General features: G+C 32.1%; 2 protein-coding genes and 1 long non-coding RNA gene across 4 annotated transcripts; 2 read left to right on the top strand and 1 right to left on the bottom strand.

The window, feature by feature from the left end:
* Positions 1-1,251: 1,251 nt before the first annotated feature.
* LOC105121522 (triose phosphate/phosphate translocator, chloroplastic-like) lies at positions 1,252-6,074 on the top strand. The gene is made up of 12 exons (XM_011020197.1): positions 1,252-1,550; positions 1,799-1,870; positions 2,164-2,229; positions 2,410-2,488; positions 2,574-2,694; positions 3,189-3,284; positions 3,491-3,603; positions 4,126-4,203; positions 4,294-4,410; positions 4,884-4,983; positions 5,229-5,329; positions 5,694-6,074. The coding sequence occupies exons 1-12, from the start codon at positions 1,273-1,275 to the stop codon at positions 5,718-5,720; spliced, it is 1,248 nt and encodes a 415-aa protein (XP_011018499.1). The 5' UTR covers positions 1,252-1,272; the 3' UTR covers positions 5,721-6,074.
* An 8,844-nt stretch (positions 6,075-14,918) lies between these two features.
* Positions 14,919-17,276, top strand: LOC105121535 (PLASMODESMATA CALLOSE-BINDING PROTEIN 3). 2 transcript variants are annotated; one of them, XM_011020223.1, is made up of 4 exons: positions 14,919-15,182; positions 15,583-15,825; positions 15,919-15,953; positions 16,755-17,276. In XM_011020223.1, the coding sequence occupies exons 1-4, from the start codon at positions 15,131-15,133 to the stop codon at positions 16,977-16,979; spliced, it is 555 nt and encodes a 184-aa protein (XP_011018525.1). In that variant the 5' UTR covers positions 14,919-15,130; the 3' UTR covers positions 16,980-17,276. The 2 variants fall into 2 exon arrangements, with proteins under 2 accessions (XP_011018525.1, XP_011018518.1); XM_011020216.1 differs by having other exon boundaries at positions 14,925-15,182; positions 15,919-15,961; positions 16,757-17,276.
* On the bottom strand, positions 17,112-18,094 carry LOC105121529 (uncharacterized). Its single transcript, XR_841561.1, has 2 exons — positions 17,480-18,094; positions 17,112-17,436 (listed from the first exon to the last, which is right to left on the bottom strand). It is a non-coding gene; the product is annotated as an uncharacterized LOC105121529 (long non-coding RNA).
* Positions 18,095-22,702: the final 4,608 nt, after the last annotated feature.

A 22,702-nucleotide genomic window follows, 5' to 3' on the forward strand; every position in this document is an offset into this window, starting at 1 on the left:
CTGTAAAATCCATCTTCTTCTAAAAGATCTTGTGTTCGAGCTCTTTTTTAATAATAAAAAAATTAACAAGTGTTTTAACCATTAGATTAATTAGCATTTTAAAGTCAACAGTAAGCACACACACATAACAACAACAAGAAATTATATTTTTCAACATAATCAACGATTAAAACTCATTTTCTTATGATATAAGAACATGCTTTTGATTACAAGCCATTCCCAGGTCACTTATATATATATATATATATATATGGCAAACACATAACAACAACAACAAATTATATTTTTCAACATAATTAACTATTAAAACTCATTTTCTTAACCATTTAGGTGGTAGTCAAGTTATAAAAACTTGGGATTAAGGGGTTTGCTCCCTCTGTGGTCTCAGGTTCCAATCCTTAATTGCTTATATGATGGCCACTGGAGACTTACATGGTCGTTAACTTCAGGGCCCGTGAGATTAGTTGTGGTGCACATAAACTGGCCCGGACATTCACGTCAATCTAAAAAAAAAAACTCATTTTCTTATGATATAAAAACATGCCTTTGATTACAGGCCATTCCCAGGTCATTTTTATATATATATATATATATAGTTGATTTGATGATTAATAAGGTATGTTTCATTCGTTAATTTTCTAGATTTAAATTTTGAAATCAACTATAGAAATGTATTTTTAAAATTGTTCAAGGATGAAAAATAATATTTATTAAAGCGTAAAATGACCCGAATATATCAATAAATCAATGAAAAAAAAATCAATAATCGTTAAAAACTGCGCTAGATAAATTGAATAAAAGTACAGGGGAACAGCTAGAGAGAGAGTTTTAAGAGGGAAAATTTATGTAAAAGACAAAAGAATCAAAATGCCTTTGGCTCTCCAAACCATGTTCCTGAAGTGCATGAGCTACGCAGGCAGTTCTTGCAATATCAACAAAGTTAGTTCCATTAAAATTGCTAAGAAAGATCATTAAATACCGAAGTCCATAATCTCTCTCTCCCCCTCTCTGTCTCTGATATCTCCGCTCCTTAAACTAAAAGAAATGGAAATCCCTCGATTTCAACGTTCTAGTACTCTTGTTTTCACTTTCAAGTCGGAATTAATCAACTTCTTGTAAGTTATAATCTCTCTGCTGCTGCTGTAAAACAATTAAAAAGAAGGAGAAGAAGAAGAAAAATCTCCTATTGCTATCCATTGTTTCTGCTATGGCTTAACGATTACAACAAACTCAATTCACTCTCCACTCCTATTGCGATCCATTGTTTCTGCTATGGCTTCTACGATTACAACAAACTCAATTCACTCTCCAATCAATGCTTCTCGACTCTCTTCACTCTACTTGTCGCGTAACAGAATCTCGCCGGGTAATGTTTTATTCACAACCTCATCACAGTCGCTGCTTGCCACCAAAGCCAAGCGCTTCGCCTTCTCACCGTTTCCGGAGAATAGGAAATCTCTGGTCGCCAAGAAGTTGAGTTTCCCCGGTTGGACTCAACAGATTGGGCTAACAAGTTCCGTTGTTGTAAACGCTGCTGCTGATGCTGAAGGGTTAGAGTTTCGAATTTGCTTGTTCTTCTAAATTTTTTTTTTTTATAATAGTTGATTTTCTGTTTAGTTGCTGAGAAAGTGCTGGAAAAGAAAAGGGGTATAATTTTTTGACCGAGCTGACTTTTTTTTTTTTGAATTGTTTAAATTAAGACTAAAAAAGTAATTCAATTTGTGGAACCAGCTGTGTATCGTTACTGTTTAATTATTTGGAAAATTAGTGTTTTATTTATTTGTGTTTGTGAGTATAGGCATGCGGAGCCTGCAAAAAGCTTTGGTGAGAGATTTCCTGCTTTAGTTACAGGTTTCTTTTTCTTTACCTGGTAAGCGGTAAGCAGCAGCAGAAACTATCTCATTCATTAAATTTATTTATTTAAGTGATGTCATAATTGCTTTTATGACCTGTTTAGACACAAATGTACGGTTCGTACTCCCATAATTTACAGTTTGGACTTCAAAAAATTTGAGGCTCATTCTTTAGTTACTGCTGCAAGCAGCATTTAGGTAGCATTCGAGAGATCTGCTTATCATCCAGTTACGAATCACAGCAAGATTAATTTGCTTTGTATATGGATAAAGGTTGATTCGAGCTTCATCATTTATGGTTTGTTCGCAGGTACTTCTTAAATGTCATCTTCAATATACTCAACAAGAAGGTCTATAATTATTTCCCATATCCATAGTAGGTGCTCATTGATTTTGCTAGATGATTTTGCTCTTTTTCAAGTCGTTTATGGATTTGTTTCGTATTTATCTGCACCATCGAATTCCATTTACCCTATATGTTTTATCATTATCGTAACAACCGTAGATCTTGCTATGTTATTTCGTCACATTTGGAAGATATTTACCCTTTTTGCAGCTTTGTTTCTGTTGTTCATCTACTGGTTGGGGTGGTATATTGTCTTGTTTCTTGGGGTGTTGGTCTACCGAAACGTGCAGTAAGTTCAAAGTTTCTGCCTTCTCTATCTTTGCTCAATGAGGTACAGGAGGAACCCATTAATACGAAGTTTTCTCTCCATCCAGCCAATCGATAAGGAGCTCCTGGCACTTTTGACTCCAGTTGCTTTCTGCCATGCCCTTGGACATGTCATGTCCAATGTATCATTCGCTGCTGTTGCTGTGTCTTTCACACACACCATCAAAGGTAATCAATTTTAAAAGAAGCAAAAGCATCCTTTGTAAATTGATTCCATTGATATTTAGTATCTATCTGCAAGTACTCTAAATCTGCAGTTAGCCAACGCACGTACATCTACATAAGTTTGATCTTCAGTATTCATCAATACTTGGCATTCCAGGATTTTTTTAAACCAGGGTTATTACTACTAGTTGTTTCTTCATATCAAATGAAGGTTTACATTATCTTTATAGTTGAGAATGGATCATGAACACTCTTCAGATTTAATTTATCATTTTTCTTCCTTAGGCATGCCTTGAAAATTGTTTACGGATAATTTCCTTTATGGTAGAATTCAAATATTTACAAGCTGATTATGCTATTCCAAGTGACTTAAGTATGTTTCATTTATTCATACCGTTGTATTCATGCTTTTGATTAGTAACTTAATATCTTAGCAAGTTTGAGAAAGAGTTGAGGTTTAATGGGTTCCTAACTGTTTTACCTATGTTTCTCCACAGCTCTAGAGCCATTCTTCAGTGCTGCTGCTTCTCAATTTGTGCTGGGCCACCAGATTCCCTTGTCCCTGTGGTTATCATTAGCCCCAGTAGTTATCGGTAACTCATTACTCATATGACTTGTGTTTCTTCTACCAGCCTGTTCACTTTCTTTCAATTGCTATGACATATATCTTATTTCTCAAACCTGAAATATAAAAAGTTCATGGCATTTCTACCCATTTCACAAGCCTGATACAAATACATTATGAAATATGAAGGTCCATTTTGATCTTTTTACTGGGTTTGTGTGATTTCTATTTTAGGTGTATCAATGGCATCACTGACTGAACTTTCTTTCAACTGGACTGGGTTCGTTAGTGCAATGATTTCAAATATAGCATTTACCTACCGAAGTATTTACTCAAAAAAAGCAATGGTAAGATTACCCATGATGCCCGATCCTTGCTCTGATCATTTGTGTGAACTGCAACTCAGATTCCAGGCTCAAGTGTTCTGCTTATATTTCTATTTTTTACCCCAGTATACCGAGTCGGATTTTATAACCTATTGCAATGTTTTGGTTTCTAAAATGTCCTACGCTTTTCCTCTCTTCAAGATATAATGCATCAATGACCTTTTTTAATATTTGAAAAGGATCCTTGGGACTCGGATATTGTGGAATCAAATTACATTTTAAGATTTCTGTCAAATTAACCGCAATAAACTTCTTTAACTATGATGGGATGTTTGAACTTCCTTGCCGATTTAAGGAGGGAATTAAATTAGTTTCTTGATGTTATTGATTTGAATAATATTTAGTTAGTCTGCAGCGAGTTTTAAATGTAAAAAACCACAGTGATTTTTAGGAGTTTGACCAAAAACAGGTTGTCAGTTGATGGAGTGTATTTATAGTTCCAGTGGATTTATATTTCCTTAACCACCATTCTCCTTTTCACAGACTGGCATGGACAGCACAAATGTGTACGCTTACATTTCAATCATTGCTCTCTTGGTTTGCATTCCACCAGCTCTTCTGGTAAGTATACTTGCTACAATGACCAGATGCGATTTCGACATCTCTTTTGTTGGACAATTGACTGTTGGTTTATTCTGAGTCTGCTTACAGATTGAAGGCCCCCAGTTGATGCAACATGGTTTCGGAGATGCGATTGCCAAAGTGGGATTAGTTAAATTTTTGTCTGACCTCTTTTGGATTGGGATGTTTTATCATCTGTATAACCAGGTATCTCAAATTTACGATAATTAGGCTGGCCTTTATAGTAAACATATTGAAAAGCTATGGTCTTTCATGTATCCTGATGTCAACTTTTTTGTTTTCTTAACATGCTTTACTCTGTTTTTACCATCTGCTACCACTAAGCATATGTTTTAAATGGATCTGTTTCTAAGTGTAATATATATACTTTCTGCTGTTTCTACTTGCTTCAAAAATGGGGTTCCAAAGTGCGCTACAAGAAATTGCTACATCATCTTAGAAATTACGTTTGCCTACTAATAACGTACCAAAAGGCGTTTTGCTACTGCTAAAAATATTTTAGTGATTCGTGACACCATTGTTGACTCCTGATAAAGACGCAATTTGACCCATATCGTGCTGGTGATGCTTTACCTCTTGCTTTGTTCATTGCCTTTTTTATATGACCTTTTCTTTTTTTCCCATTGTTTCGCCCAGTAACTTTGAGCTTTCGATTGCAGGTTGCCACAAACACATTGGAAAGGGTTGCGCCGCTTACACATGCCGTTGGAAATGTATTGAAGCGAGTTTTTGTAATTGGGTTCTCCATTGTAGTATTCGGTAAACACTCATCTCCTGCGTGACTTCCATGCTACAGAATGGTAGTTCAGAAGAGATAAACTAATCACGTCTAACTGAACTCTTGCTTCGTATACTCTTCCCACCATCGTCAAAGTGTCGTGGAGAATATTAACCTGGGTTAAAAAGAAAAAACCCTGTGTCGTGAATGGTGGATATAATACAGAGAACTTTTGATCAATAATGGCCATGTTTTTTAATACTGTTATGTTTCCAAAATTTGGCAGGCAATAGAATCTCCACTCAGACCGGGATTGGAACAGCAATAGCCATTGCAGGTGTTGCCATCTACTCTCTAATTAAGGCCAGCATGGAAGAACAAAAGCGGGTAAGAATTCTATGTTAAACATGGCACATTGGTTATAATAGTTAGGCTGACGCATGCCTCCGTATCTACCGTACATAGCCATGAGCCATTACTCATTATAATAGTCAAGACAGGCATTGGTTTATGTAGAAGACGCATTGATTAATGCCTTTCAACCATGTAGAATCACTAGGGATGTAGTGAGCTAGGGCGACACTTATTGCATGCTTCTGACTTGGGATTCTGATAAACTGGCTTTCTTTTCAAGTTACATGAATAAGCACCATTTCCCATTGCCTGCATGAAGGTCAAAATTTAGTTACTGCTCCTCATTCTTTTTTGGACTGGCACCATACTCATGAACTCTCTCTTTAACCATTTTCAGAAGGCTGATAAAACTCATGCATCCTGAAGAAACACTGTTGGGCTAACTGAAAATGCAGAGCCCAGCATACGAAGAGCGGAGTAAGGTAGATCTTTGCGTTGAATCGTCCGAGCCGAATTAGTGAATAAGTTTACCCTTTTCTGTAATGGTAATTTGGCACATGTAATGGAAAAGCATATGAATTAAGCTGGAACAGTGGCATGGCCGAAGCCTTCTCAACCCAATTCCTCGCCTGCCCAATGACTCTTCATGCTACCTTCTCAAATCCGTAAAATTCAAACTGGAGTAACATCTTGAAGGTGCACCAACTCTATCCATATATTTTGATTTTTCGAAACTTCCCTTGATATAATAGAATTCTTATATGTGATTCATAACAAAGTCCAGTTAAGTTTTTTCCTTTTTTCTTTTACACACCTATTTCTACTTTTATTAAAATCTGTTTATAAATTTCAAGAGAGACTATATAACATACAATTCTTCAATCGGTTTTTACCCAATAAAAAAGAGCATATAGAATAGACTTACTAAGGTATTCATAACCTGTATGTAGTATCTTATTAGCTCTTTGTTTTGGTTACCAAATTTAAAAATGCTTGGAAACAAACTATTAAATATAGAAAAAAAAATTCACAACCAAGAAAAATAAAACCAAACATTATTCAATGTCATATATATATGACATTGAATAACAACCAAGTATATATATTGTCTATAACATATAAAAAAAAACTCTTAATAAATATTTTACAGAGCTTTTATAAGATAAATATAAATGGATTTTGTATTTTACCATTAATGGCCATAAATACTAATAGCATGTTTGGAATCAAATCAAATGTAGAATGTAATTGAATTTATATTTTTTGTATTTAAAATAAAATATTAAACCACATAATTGAATTCAATTCTGGTGCTTGGAATACTTGTGAAAATAAATTGAATTAGCAATATTGAATATTTTGCCCTTAATTTATAATTTATTTTTGTTGCATAAATCATTTTTTAGTTAAAAAGATCCTTATATTTATTTAAAATGATATAAAATATAGAAATTTTAAAGAAGATATAAATAGACCTGTGTCTATTAAATATTTTTTAAAAAAAAATCAAGAAAATATATATTAATTTATTAAAAAAAAACTTGCTGTTCTTGTTGCAGAGGGATCAAACAATGTCAGACAAGGCTACAGTAAAATTTACAGCAGTTCTCGAGTGTTCAAGCCATAACCACATGATAAAGAGCTAAAAGAAAACATAACCATCATGGAATTGATTCTTAATTCCCAAAAACAGAAAACAATGCTGGGGGATTAGTATTATGTCGCTCAACAAAAACCTCAAAAGATGGCAACCATGAACTTCCAAACAACTGCTAATATCTTATTTGTCACTATCAGCAAAACCAGAAAAAAAGAATAAAAAAAATGAGTAAAAAAAAAACATATCAAAGTAGCGAGGAACTTACAGGGAAGAGAGATGGGAAGAGACAGTGGAAAGTTTTGTGAGAAATAGGGTTTGTGTTTCTGGGAGGATTGAGCTTTTTGTTGTTTTAGATGGCTGATGAGATTTTTTTTTAAGTGTTTTTTATTTAAAATATATTAAAATAATATTTTTTATTTTTAAAATTTTAATTTTTAAATTAATATATTAAAATAATTTAAAACAAAAAATAAATAAAACAATTGAAGAAGAATACTAAACACCGTCATAGCGTAGTTCCCGTCCTTTTGTTTTGTACTGTGGGCTTCTTTTTGGGTGAAAATATTGGGCCCCATGCTGAGACACAAAGTGTTGTCAGCCCTCGTACGTTTTCACTTTGTCCTAGCTCTTGCTAATTATCTTTCCTTTTCTTTTCTTTTATGATAATTAGTTGGTATTATCGAATTACTATTCTAGAGCATGTTTTTTTACTTGGCTGCAACTGTGTTTTAATTAAAACATAATTTGCACTTATTTAATAAAAAAAAAAAAAATTATTATATATAAATTCTAAGTTCTATGTAATTTTAACACTTATAAATACTACTTTTCATTCATTGTAAATATTAATTTTATTGTTCACGTCACTGTTCACGTGAACAGTTCAATTTACTTGCACTGTTCCTACAGTTTTTTTTTATAGAATTCATTTAATTTTATTATATATTTTTAAGTGTTAATTTAATTAATGTTTTTTAAGTGTTAATTTTATTAATATTTTTTAAATGTTAATTTTATTAATGTTTTGTAAGTGTTAATTTTATTAATATTTTTTTAAGTGTTAATTTCATTAATATTTTTTATTAATATTTTTAAATTTTATTAATATTTTTTTAAGTGTTAATTTTATTAATATTTTAAAAAAAACTAGTTTATAGTAAATTAAATTTATTTGCACCGTGATGTGAATAATATTTTTTTCTCGAAAAACTAATATAAAATAAATTAAATTCACTTTCACTATAATATCAATTTTATACTTGATAATATTTTATCTAATTTTATTACATGTTTAAAAAATTATGAAAACTGTAATTTTTATCGAATAAATTTTATACGTAATGTAATTATAAATAGTTTAATAAAATAAAAAAAATATTTTATATAAAGTATTATTTATTTCATGATATAATAGGAGTAATTAATTCTATAATAGTTAAATTTAAAATCATCAATATTAATATATATTTTTAAAAATTATTTTATAACTTTAATTTCAAAAGTTTTTTTAACCAAATACATTAAATTATTTTTTTTTAATTTTAATTTCAACTACAGTTTTAATCAAATATCTATTTTTTCAAACTAATCTAAACTAAAAATACTTTAAAAAAAAATAATTTTTTTCAAATCATAACCATAATATCTACTACCGCACCAAACACACCTTTAGACACATAAGTTAAGTTGAATGGTTCAATCAGATATAGACTATTCACATCGAACAAATTCTATTTCCCGTAACCAGCTTGAAATTAAATCATGGTTGTCAGGGTGACCGCTCCTATCAATTCGGGGTCAAACCTATTGGATGTTTTTGATTACGTGGTTGGGTTTTGACGTTTTAGAATTGAAATCGTCACTGATTTATCTTTATGCATGTGCTGGTAATCACTTAGTAGTCGGCACTAGATTTTTTTTCCCCTCGGCTGTCAGGAGGGTTAAATTTTTTGAGATATTTTAAATAATGCTAAACTAAGATAACCTAGATTAATTTAATTAGCTTATAATTTATGATAATTTAAAAAAAAAAAAAAAAGAAATAATTTTTTTAAAAAATCTAAGTTATATTAACTAATTTTTAAAATCAACAATTATAATTATGAGATCAGAACAACCACATAAAAAATCAAAATAAATTTATAATAAAATGGTAATCATTTAAAAAATAAAAATAAATAAATAACAATCAAAATAATAAGATTTAAATTTGATATACAAATTAATATGAGAAAATAATAAAGACTTGATCGAAAAATAAAAGAAAAGGGATTAAAAAAAAGAGTAATTAAAAAAGTAAAAAGTAAATTTGAAATAAAATAAAATAAAATGTTGAATAATAACATTGAAAGGAGAAAAAAAAGAAAATGATTAAAAAAACAATTATATTTAATATAAAACAAAACAAAATGAAAAATGATGAAACTCAAAAAAATATAAAAAATTCAAAAAACATAAAGATTAATTAAAAGAAAGATGATTATAACCGAATTCTTTCTCTATTATTTTTTTTTATCAAAATATTACTATTTTTACTTTTTAGTTAGATAAAAAACCAAATGGTTGGCCTGAGCATATCAACACCTGTTAATTTTTTTTATTATTATTTTTTATCAAAATAATATTATTTTCACTTAATGTGCAATAAAAAAAATCTAATTGACCTTAGTAACCCCAGTTATCCAAACAAGAGATGATGAGGAACGAATCTCGGACCGGATGTTAAAAACAAGATAAAAAAAGTATAAAGTAAAATATAAAATTTTAATAAAATTAAATAATGAGATATGAAATTGCAACAAAAGAATTAATAAAAAAAACTAAAAATAAAAGGAATTGTAATCTTAAATCTTGAGAACGAGGATCAAATCCAACAACAACAAAAATTAAAATTAAATGATTAGATATTAAATAGAAAAATAGAATTCAATTAGAAAATAATTAAAAACAAAATAAATAAAAATTAAATTTAATAAAAAAATATAAAAAATATTTTGTAATTTTATAAGATCATCACACTTTTTAAAGTAGAGAAGGAAGGCAAAAAATTATCGTCAAAGTTTTTTCGTGCCATAGCTGCTTAGATGCGCTGCTCCAGACGATGCCCCAGAAGGCTGCTAGCAACCACTTTTTAAAAAAAATTATAGAAAAACTATAATACCTTTTACCCGAAAGATAATTGCAGTTAAAAAACCAAAAGTACCCCATGCCTCAGGGGTAGAAAAAAGTTAACTCAGGAGCTATGCTGTAATTACACTTTATAAAAAATATAAAAATTCAAAAACACCCAGACATTAGCTTCTTTTTTTTTTTTTAAGGACATGAGAGAAATCATACCGTGTAATAAATATGCGGAAATAAAATTTTACCCTTAGATGTATGTTTATTTTTATTTTTTTATCATTGAAATACCTAAAACACTTGTATGTTTTAGTTTTATTTGTAATACGAAATTAGGATGTTTTAAAATTGACCAGCGCGTCCAATTTGGAACATCAAAGCAAGTAAGCTTTTGTAGAGGATAGCAAATTTAAGTTGCTTTCGTTTGAGCTCTGTTCTGTAAGCGGAATCGCAGGGCTGGGGCCATTTCCATCAACGAGGTTCCTACATCGATGATGACTGGTTATAGCTGGACCGTAACGATCAAGATGGGAGCTCCCGCACCTTCCTCGTGATCTAGCCCAGCAAAAGTTCGATCCTGCTGCCCAGAAGAATACCATCAACGCATGGAGGAGGGCAGAGGAGGCATCTGCCTTTGTGGTGGTGGTCCAATTATTCTCCTTTTGGCCTACTGGTAGAAACTTCAAAACCACGATCAAGCACGTTAGAAACTGATCATCGCCTAAAGTGATCTAAAAGCAAGTGTATAATTTCAAAGGGAATACGACCAAACGTTATTCCCTTTGGTTCCACCTAACTTTCGATTGTTTTCTTGACCCCGTGAGTAACCAAAGAGGCACTCTGTTTCTTGTCCTTTTAATTTATTAAATACAACCTGTTATGCGTTGTTGTTGATAACTCACTCGTATGATTAGCAGTGTTTTGCCTGTTCAGAGGATGCTAGTCTGCCTTTTACCCTTCCTGGCAGCCTAGCATTGGCGTAGATTCTTTTTAATAATCTACAAGGATGGCTCAGGGAAATCTCTTTTCCCCTTTACATGTATTATAATTTTATTATTGTGATTGTAATGATATTCCAAGCTAGCCTGATAACTGCTTTGATAATTTCCTGTCGTTGCTCTGTTCTTCTTCTACTTTTTTCCCTTCTTTCTCTGTATATTTCTGGGTACAGTTCCGCCATTAATTCTTTAAATTCCTCAGAGATGGTGCACAGGATAGATTTCTGCAGAGTGTGTAATGTTTGGACTCTCTTGTACCGTTGAACTTGAATTCATTTTTAGACTCTGTATATAATAGTTATTTTTTAAAAGTATTTTTTTATTTTAAGTTGTATTAAAATAATATTTTTATTATTTTTTTAAATTTATATTTTATTTCAATACAGTGGAACAATCCAATAATAAAAAAATAACAAATTTTTTTAATGTGTTTTGGACGTGTTGCCAGACAGCGATATGTTATTGTTTAATTGCTACGAAAACACTGGCAGGGTGCCGTACGGTATAGCTTATTAATTAATAGCAACGATAATTCAGAGTTCAGACTGACGAGCAACGAGTAGCTACACGGAATTGAATATTGCACGGGGGCAAACACTTGACATCTCACCAGAAAACGGCCCCAGCGCCCACCGGACACCGTGGGTGCTCTTGCTCCGCCCTTCGTAACTCTTGGCCAATATTAATTAGTTCACAGTGCTCTCTGTTTTTTTAATATTTGGGTGGCCTCTTAGTGGGGTTGACTTGTCCTGCATCTGTTGTGATCCAGAGGATATTAAATGCTCGAGCACTTGAGCAATTATTAGTGTACATTCTGCCACATGATCAATTGGAATGGCTGAGGTGAATCAACTGGGTATAATTTGATTTTGTTTTGAAGGATTTGATTGACTGGCCAGATAGGCTGGATGGAGTACTGGTGGACCCGGTAATTGGATGGCGAAACCTGGTGAATTTTCTGGACCCAGTAAAATTAAGCTACTGGGCCATCCAGTAATTGAACTCAACCGTACTGTTGGTAAAATGTTTCTTTCTTTCCTGTTTTTTCTTGTGATCATTATCGATGAGGTGCTACGTGAATCGAGCTGAAAAGAAAATGGATACTTGCTATTTTTCTATGAAAAAAATTAGAAGTTTCAGTTCAAGTACCAACTCGTGTAAATTCAATTAAATGTTCTTATTTTTATATTTTTTAAATTAATAAGTTATTATTTATATTTTTATATTGTTTTAATGTCTAATATTAAAAATAATTTTTTAAAAATAAATAATTTAAAATACAATTATCACTGAACTCTTCCAATACAGTTAAAGAGTAAAATATTAAGAGTGTGTTTGGCTTAGAGGTGTGGTGGTTTTTTGTCAAAGGTACAATACTTTTTAAGCATAAACCACACTTCTAAAAGCTATAAAAACATATTTTTTCCTCCAAAAAAATAAAAACTACTTCCTATTTAAACACCCTCTCTGAAAACATGCACCAGGGGTTAAGTATCAAGTATTGATGATATTTGCCAGGGTTAACTTTCAATTCAGCCATCAATCGCCTCAGTCGGGGCAGATTTTATTATAAAATAAATATTAAGAGGTTAGGCATGAAAAGTGTAAGACAAATAAACAAAGGGTCAAGTATTCAATGTGTTCGTAACCTCTTAATTGAGTTTAATTTAAAATCTTTAATAAGATTTTATATCTATAATAATTTTGAGTGTTCGTAATTACATTTAATGTTTAAAAACAACACAGAAGTAAATCAGAAAATAATCCCCTGATTTATTGCACTGAAAATAAAAGGATAACATCAAAACTAACTTCTCAAAGTACCTGTCTTCTTAGTTTTTGTTTTAGAGATATTTGAATGAACAAGATGAACACGAGAATAATATAAGAAATGAAATAAATTGAACTTTATCCAGTTTAAATAAGAATTTAAATTGTTTATCAATTAAATTTAAATTAAATACCATATTAAATTAAATTACAACTGGCTTTAAATAGATTGATTAAGACTCCCCGGTGAAAGCATAAAAATATGTGCAGTGATGAAATCTAATAATTTTAAAAATTATATTAAAATAAATATGAAAAAATAAACGATGCGTAATGAATTGACTGCAGATATTTTTACAGGCATTGTTTTTTTTTGCTAAAATAATGTAGTTTGATACATGTGTGATTGAAAGAGAGAGGAGGGGGAAAATAGATTCTACAGGCATTCTTAAGCTCTAAGTATAAAATATGTCGGTACCATAAAAAAACATATCAACAAAGTGAATAAAAAAAAAAAATATAGCAGTGGTAAACGGAGTAAGCTACATGAAGATAAGTACTGTCATATCTTTTTTTTTTTTTTTTTTTTGGGGGGTGTCAAATTCAAACCCAGGTGCGGAGGAAAGGGACAAACCCCTCTCACTGCTAGTATTTGTCATATCTTGCCATTGCTTTTGGTGTGCCAAACATACCAGCTGTAAATGAATTGCTAATGTAAGGCACCGCGGGAGTGACAGACGTGCATAGTAAAATTCAAACCCAGGTACGGAGGAAAGAGACAAAACCCTCTCACTGTTAGTATTTGTCATATCTTGCCATTGTTTTTGGTGTGCCAAACATACCAGCTGTAAATGAATTGCTAATGTTGGGGTATTTTCGCCTATTAACTTTGTTTTTCAAGAAAAATGCAACATAATTAAATATAAATTTTTTGCTAAAATAATGTAGTTTGATACATGTGTGATTGAAAGATTTGATATTTGAATCTGAGGTGGATTGTTAAACGGGCTCCTGCGAATGATAATAAATAAAAAATAGAATCTGAGGTGGATTGTTAAACGGGCTCATGCGAATGACAACAAACAAAAAAAATAAAATAAAATCAAATAAAATCAAATCATGGAGGCTGAAGATCCAATCACAATATTATTAAAAAATATATTGACATGATAAATCAAACAATACTAAAAATAAATTAGCTATGATAATCAAAGTGGATTAGTCTTTATGCAATATAAAAAATTTGATTATATTTTTATTATAAATAAAATTTTATATTTATAATAAAAAGCAAGCGAGCAATTACAGTGTAAAGAGAAAAGAGAAAAAAAACTTAAAGATTGTATCAAAATTCTGATTGTAACTTTATTAATAATATAAAAAAAACAAATATATTGATATTAATAAATATTATTAATAATGATCAGAGTGCATCCTGTTAATTATCCATAAGCCAGGGAGCTAACCGCTATGGGCATCTCATTTCCTAATGATTTTTTTTTTGTTGAATTAACTTTATTGATTTTTTTATAATAAAATGTTACGATAATTAAAATTTCAGTGTGCATTGAAGGTGTGTGTGTGTGTCTCTCTCTCTCTCTATGCTCTTTAAACAATTGTTTCTAATATCATGTTTCTCGGTACTAAACCTGCTATTTTGTTAAAAAATAAATTAAACTGTGTTATTATATTATTTTTTAAAACAGTGTTCATTTTTTTTTTTAAAAAAGAATCCATCACATAAGAACAAGAAAAATGAAAAAAGAAGGGGGCACCACCCGGTGCGAGCTTACGGTCATAGCATAGAGTAAAAGGAGAGCCGAGAACATAAACCATGTTGGGTTCTGCAGTGGTCAAGTTTTAACCATGTACGTGAGTTTATGACCGTTGAAAAACAAAGGTAAATAACATGGTTATTCCTTCAACAGCTTCAGTTATTTTTAATTTTTATTTATTTGAAAATATATTTTTATTTTTTAAAAAATATTTTTAACATATTAAAACAATCTAAAAAAATAAAAAAATAATTTAAATTAAAAAAATATTCAATTTTTTACAAAATTATTTTTCTACCATAAAAGCAAACGCTGCCTTAACCCCCTCACCCACTTCCATTTGTACAGAGGAGAGTTTTGAAATAAAATATCGGGTCTTAGTAAGGAAAAAAAAAAAAGTTAACCAGGTACAGGCACCTTCACCACCCACCATCACCCATCGTTGTCTAGAAAACTCAGCTCTACATCACTACCTCTCTTCTAACACTCACATATAGAGCCATCTTTCAAGTTCTATCCTCTTAAAGTAGAGCTAATTCTCTCATTTCAGCCCCAGAACCCTACATCAACGATGGCTGTTTTAGTGCTTTTAGTGCTTTTCTGGACACTCACTGGTCGTTCATGTAAGTTAATTAGGTTCTTGTGTTCTTGCTTTACTTTTCCGATCTTGGATGGAGAAGTTTTTTAAGGACTGATGAATGCATTTCTCTTTAATGAGATGGGGTCTCTTTAGTTTTCTTTTAAAGTGATCTCCTTTCTTATTTTCTTGGTTCTTATACTGGTATGATTTATTTGAAAGGAAGAGTTTTTCTATTTTCTCGATCTAGTTTTTCCTTCTTCTTTTTAATCCGAGAAAAATTTAGCTTAATCCATGATCATCTGTACACTAGCGATCACCATTTTTTCTTTTTATCCGTTGATTTAGTTTAGAATTCTTTTTTATTAATTCCCCGTTCCATTCAGAAGAAAAGGTTGTGGTTTTTGTAATAACAGTTGAGTTTGCTGGTTTTCCGTTTTTTGCAGGTGCCACCTACTGCATATGCAAGGATGGGGTTGCTGACACACAGCTGCAAAAAGCCCTGGATTATGCTTGTGGAGCCGGCGCAGATTGTACCCAAATCATTCAAAGCGGTCCTTGCTACCAGCCCAACACTGTAAAGGATCACTGCAGTTATGCTGTTAACAGCTACTTCCAGAAGAAAGGCCAAGCTGTTGGGAGCTGTGATTTTTCAGGAACTGCCGTGACTAGTGCCACTCTCCCTCAAAGTAAGTGAAGTCCCACAATCCACCCATTCTTTATCCAATTATCTTTTGGGGCACTAACTCTCTCGTTGTTTTGTATGTTTCTGTAATGTGCAGATGTAGCCTCCGGGTGTACATATCCTGCATCTGCAACTTCAAGGTATGTTTTTTAAAAGAAAGTTGGTAATCCTGACATCCTGTGTTGGTGATTTCTGTCAATTTTGGAATCATCTTCTCATCTTGCCAGATATTTTGGCTATTGGATTGAAACGAAGTTTTCTCTGGGAGCTAGTGGAATGTGAATCTGTTTTTAGGGCTTTGGATACCTTTTTTTGTCTTCAGAGAACTTTGTAATTGTTTAGCGAAAACAATTTTTCTTGCGAATAGGAATCTATAAGCTGATGAAATCCTGTTGCTGTTAATTTTGCATCTAACTTCCTGCTGTCTTTCTTGGACTTTCTGCACTTGCGTGTCAAACTTATACGATCCACCTGGTAGATTTGAATTTGATCTGAGTTTGCTTGCATAAGCAGTATGAGAAAAGTACTCGCTTTAATAATGCTGGCTTGAGAGAAATTTTAGACGGTGGTTGAGAGAAGGAGATCTATCATTCACTCTATTATTTGCATTGACATATCTTTATAGGTCAGGGGCCTGCATCTTTCTTACAGTTTTTTGAGCTGTCATGATGTTGATATTTCATAAGTTATTTCTCTTATTCCGTACTCGATATACTGATTCTACATCTCTCAGCTTGACACATGTTTCCCACATTTTAAGTGCCAATGATGCAACGACTGTTGTGCGTGTTGTGTTTTTGCTAAGTTTGGTATCCATTTGCTTTCATGATGTGGTTGCTCGAGGACAATGGTGCTCTGAGATTTTTTAATTACGTGGGTGGTTGTGGGTACTGAGTCTAAGTTATCCTTCTGGTTTTTTCCTTTTGTTTTTACAGCACCGGCAACACGAGCTCGTCAAACTCGGGCACAGCACCGACGGGCACAAACACACCATCTTCTATAATTCCGCCTCCTCCGTCATCAGTGTTCACCGGATTAGGCCCAACGGGCACCACTGTTGGCAACGGTGTGGCTCCTCAATTTAAAGGCACTAACTTGTGGTTCATGGCATCATCTTTAACCCTCTTGTTTTCAGTTCCCTTCCTGTTGTTGGGTTGAAGGTAAAAACGAAGTGGGGTTGATGTGTGGATGAGATTTTGCCACGGAAGGACGGGTGGGCATGTTATTTTCCGGTGGGATTGTAGGGGGGGGGTGGTCATCATGAGTCAAACCCCACTATGGTTTTTTTTGTTTCTTTCCTCCCATGTGAAAAGGCTAGGAATTTGATTCCCCATTGAGTGCTGATATGACTGCGACTGGGGTAGTAGTATTTGTATATCTAGAGAGAGCTGGTAGTATTTTATTTTCCTTCCAATCTATAATGTAAAATTCGTACCATCTACACCTAGTTTGATTATTTTTGCCTGCTGCTTTTAGTGGTGGATGCCTGCATGCATGCAGCTAGGAGGCATTAATTTTCTTTTCTGTTTTTAATCATTGAAGAATACGTCGTTTTTGCTCTGTTAATCTTGCACGCAAGCCCTTATGGTCGGTGACATCGTAACTTGAAGGGGATGTATAGTTCTAAAAGAAATCTCTCATCGTAACTTGAAGGGGATGTATAGTTCAAAAAGAAATCTCTCGTGTACTCTTCCTTTTGAGAACAATGGTATATATATGTATTTGACGCGGATGGTGTCAAGAGGTGCGTTGAAAAGTAATTTGGGACTTGCTAGCCGTGAAAAACCAGCGGTCTATTTATCAGGAGAGCACGACATCTGAACGGCCAGCCGACCTGGTGACAACACATCACAGCACGCCACGTTTCATGTCGATGGCATTTTTTAAAACCGGATCAGTGATTAAAAAAGTACCTAAGTTTTGACATTGTTTAGGCAGCAAACTTAAAGTTCAAGGATGCAATATGAAATTTCTACCATCCCATGATTACCTGGACAGATACACGTCATTCTGCATGTGGCAATGAGTGTTTTGTTTTTTTGTGCTCATGCAGTGAGGGCTGGCTCTTCCATTCAATTATACTGCCGGTGCCTTTTGTCGAGGTGTATTTATCACGTAGTTTGCCATGCCCTCTGAGAGTAACTTTTCATTTAATTAAATTCATAGAATATTTGCTTTGCAGAATAAAGGCCCTTTTGGAAAAGTTTTGCTATCACTTTCAGCTGTGAATATGATTTTTAAAAAGCTTGTAGCTTCTGGAAATAAAACATGGAATTAATGGGCTGAGATATTAGTTTTTAAAATATCATACAACTTATAAAAGTCACAGCAATAGCCAAACTGGTGATTATCAAACGGGCACTTGTCCTACCTTAGCTTTCATGTCTTCTTTATTGGCGTGTTGACATCCAACTTGACGATCTCGATCTGTGATCGTGTGGGATTCTTCGTTCACCCTTCAATGATAATCTTAGATCGAACCCCAAAGCCACAGAAAGATTCACATTTTCATATCAACAAATTAATATGCCAAGATCCATATATTTAATCTGAGACCAAAGTAATTTGAAATTCGAGGCAAGGAGAAAGATGTTCGCAAGAATATTCCTCCGACTTGTTGGGAGTCCTTGCTCTCCCTCCTCCTAAATGCCCAGAACGTTTGATGCAAGCAAGCACAAATTCACGAGAAAAGTTTAAAATTTAATTTTGATTGACAATTAATTGCTGTTTATCTCTTACAATTGAACCAAAATTTTTTTTATCTTTTTTCGTTTTAGATTAATATAGGTGGAAGCCAACTTAAGCACAACTATATTAATCTGTCTTAAAATTAACGATCATATAAATTTTCAATAATTTTGAGATTTGTAAGATTGAAATTGATAAGCTTTGAAAAGTAAGTCTATAATCTAACCAATTGAATTATACCTCTCAATATTAAAAAAAAAAAATTTATTTTTTTGATAAATATGGATGCATGTTTTGACAATACAATTGATTAATTATAATACGGTGTTCAGTTCCATATAACTATTTTGAGTTGGACTCCAACGCCACATATAGCCACTAGCCCAAATGTGGCTAGCCCAGCATAATTACCATTGATTGGAAGTGATTATTGCTGAAAGCATTGCATTTTAAATCGAAATACACACTGAAAATAACAATTAAAAACTAATTCTATACAAGATACAAAATATAAAATAACAGGCAACGATCTCGAAGTAAAGATATGCTAATACGTGTTATTTTTATTTCATGTGATGGATATTTTCAACTAAAATTAAACATGTTCCAACCATATTCTCAACATAAAATTGAATTAACTTAAGATCTTTTTTATGAATTCATTTTAGTTTAGATTAATACCTCGAACTTCCTTGATTGTTGTAAATTAAAACATTTATACTATTTGGAGCATTAGCCTCCATTCAAGTCGAAGTATTAAGCACGAACCAACATTTAATCCTACAAGGAATTTTGAAATTTCCAATAGCTTACGATATGTATTGGCGTTAGTTAAATTAAGGAGTTCTAAATATCTAATAAAATCTGGCTTACCAATTGCTGGTATATAGACAGGTTTTAATACCCAATAAATTATTTAGTCTGAGCTGGAAAGGCGCGCCTGCCAAATACAATAGCGCAACGAAAAACCAATACGCAAGACGGCAAGAGCTCCGGTAGAGGTGTGATTATTTTTTATTTCATTCGGTTTTTATCATAAAAAATAATTAAAATTAGTGTTTTTGAGAAAAAAACCCAAAAACAGTTTAAATTGATTGATTTTAATTTGGTTATGTTATTTTACAAAAACCGATTTAAACTAGTTTGATTTAAATTTTTTTATTTGATTTTTTTTTTAGTTTGGTTTATTTTTTTAGTTTTATACTTATAAAATAGAAATAAATCATGTTAGTTTTTTAAAAATTTTAATTGATTAAATAAGTTTTTTCATTGAGTTTTTTAAAAATTTTAATTGATTAAATAGGTTTTTTCATTGATTTTTTTTTTATTTTTTATTTTTTTAATTTAATTATTTTTTCAGGTCAAATTGCAAGCTAGATGATGAGCCCTCCTCCTAAAAACAATAACATAGTACCAAGAGCAATAACTCCCACGTCAGGTTGTAAACTGGTATATTGCACTTGAGACAAAAGGCCGAGTTGCCCCATCTCTCGTTGTTTCTGTTATACCTGTGCTTCCACGCGCACGGTGTCATTACCTACTCGACGTGGCATGCTATGACCAAACAGCGCATAACAAGTAGAGTTAAGTAGCCATTCCACCTACCCCTCAGACATGAAACCAGTACTGTTTTTTTCCTTGTGAATATACGATTCTCGATTTAAAAGCAAGGAAAATGTATTGTTTAACCTCGGTTTTGGATATGGGGGGTCAAATTTGCGTTCATTTTGGGCTGCAGAACTTGTGGTTTTTTTCCAGCTAGTGGGTACAGAATGCTGCAAGTGCTAAGCTGTTGAAACGGAAAATTGTTCACGAGCGACTATGCTGTGCTAGATTTGTGGTGGATCATCGGCCTGTCATTCACTAGCGACAGCAGCTAGCAGAACTGCGATCATGCCAACGCATCTAGTTTGCTGTAGCTAAGAGAACAAAACACAGCATGCGTGCCTCTCCAGTCTCAACTACCTACGGAATAAAAACGCTCTTCTTAAACTCTCCAATGCATACATCATTAAGTACAATGTCCCTAAAAACGCTCTTCTTAAACTCTCCAATGTACAATGTCTCATCGTGCATGCAAGAGAACTTGTTTACAGAGAGGCCAGTGTTCCTCATATTCGAGTGCACTCTCCGACCATATTATAAATTCAAGATTCGGTAACAAATATATGCCAAAAAGATTATAGTGTCACTGGTAAATACTAAAAAGTGGAATAAGAAAAGCCCACTTATTTTTATAGCTAATTCGCAATCGACTCTTTCTAGGCACCTTCTAGTTAAGACAATGCCATCACAGGGCATTGATCATTTTTTACAGGGACTTCTTTTCTTTTCAAAGGAAATTTCTTTTGATTTTTTGCCCTCGTTGTAAGAGTAAGAGTAGCTTATTTCCATTACAATAATGGAATTGAAAGAATTATAGGTATCTTTGTCCAATTTTTATCCCAGAAAAAGGAGAACAAAATCAAAGTAAGAGGGGGGACAAAAAAGGGGTAGCTTATTTTCCATTACATTATTAAAACTGAAAAAATATATATTTATTATTGCCCAATTTTGATCCCTAAAAAAGAGGAAGAAAAAGTCAAAATAAGAGGGGGGAAAAAAACTAAGGGGAGCCTCAACAGCTCAGGCATGGGAGCGCTAAATCACATGACAGGTCCAAACACACCAAGCTCGAGTCTATCCAGCCCAATACTAAAAATTATAAATAAGGAAATCCTGAGTCGATCCATGCAGGAAACTATATAATATATACACACTCTCATATCCAGGACATAACACACGGCAAAACCGCATACCTAAATATAATCAACTGATAGAGAGAAATTGAACTATCGATGCCTCCTGCTACTGAATCCTTATTTCTCCACCGACACTCATTTTAACTAATAAAATCATCGACATAAGAGAATTCAAACCCCTGTTAAACTATGGTTTTGAATTTTAGTTTTAAATTTTTTTATTTGTTAATATGTTACTTAAAAAAAAAACCTTTTAAAAAATAATCTTTATCACTCCAATAACTAAAATAACTTTTATTCAACATTACCTATACGTTAAATATTACAGTACATGTTACTTAGTAAAAGTATTTTTTATTTAAAAATATTTATTTTATTTTATTTTTAATATTAACATATTAAAATTATTAAAAAATAAATATTAAATTAATAATTTTCTAATTAAAAACATTTTGAAAATATACAAAAACAAACGTTCCTTGCATGTAGCCTCGCGCGCTGCCAGGGTCTCGCATCAACCATCCATGCGCTCCCTAATGTCTTTGCTTTGGTTCAGTTTAGCCTTGATTTGTCCTTTCGCTTACAATTCAGGCTTATGTTCAAATCAGTCTCTCTGTTATGAGGAAATAATTTATCAAAAATAAAATAAAATCGTGGTTGGTTATCGGAGATCTATTTTTAGTTATATAAATCAGATACGGTGGGGTGAATATGGTTCATAAAACTTCATGGGCAATATTTATCTTGCAGGGGTACTCTTATGACATTCGTGCAATAGAATTCTAACACCTCATTACCGTTAATACTATATATTACCTACTCGAAATTAATACAGTAAATAACAAGATTAACTTTTCGTTTTGGACCAGATATTTTTAGATAGAAAATGATATATACTAGATAATTTGTCCACGTTCTATGCACCAGGTTATCTTTTTTTTCCAACATAAATAAAAGATGAGCAAACTTTGTAAAGTCAAAATTTGATATATATATTTAACAAGATGGATTATAAGGATTATATTTACCCATATATGTTAAAATAATAGTTAATTGTAGCTAAAAATTAAGTGATAAAATTATATATATATATATATTATATATATATATATGAAAATAATTCTCCGTAAATTTCATTGAAAACAAACTAATTTGCTGATGTAATCTATTTTTTTATCAATATTTTTAATACTTACAAAAAAAAAATATTTTACTTTATATCATTCATCTAATAAAAAAAAAAACAGTCAGAACACATGTACAAAAATATTTAAAATAAAAAAAATATATTTATGGAATAAAAATACACTAGTCTAATTAACGTTTTTATAATTATCTTTTTGAAGATGTAAAGAAAAGGACACATAGGGGTTAAAATTGAACATATTTTATTAAATTATATTTTAAAAATATTTTATTATTATTTTATTTTAATAAAATTTAGAATAGTTT

Source organism: Populus euphratica, unplaced genomic scaffold, assembly GCF_000495115.2.
Source record: "Populus euphratica unplaced genomic scaffold, PopEup_1.0 scaffold1.1, whole genome shotgun sequence".
In the NCBI taxonomy this organism is placed as follows: Eukaryota; Viridiplantae; Streptophyta; class Magnoliopsida; order Malpighiales; family Salicaceae; genus Populus; species Populus euphratica.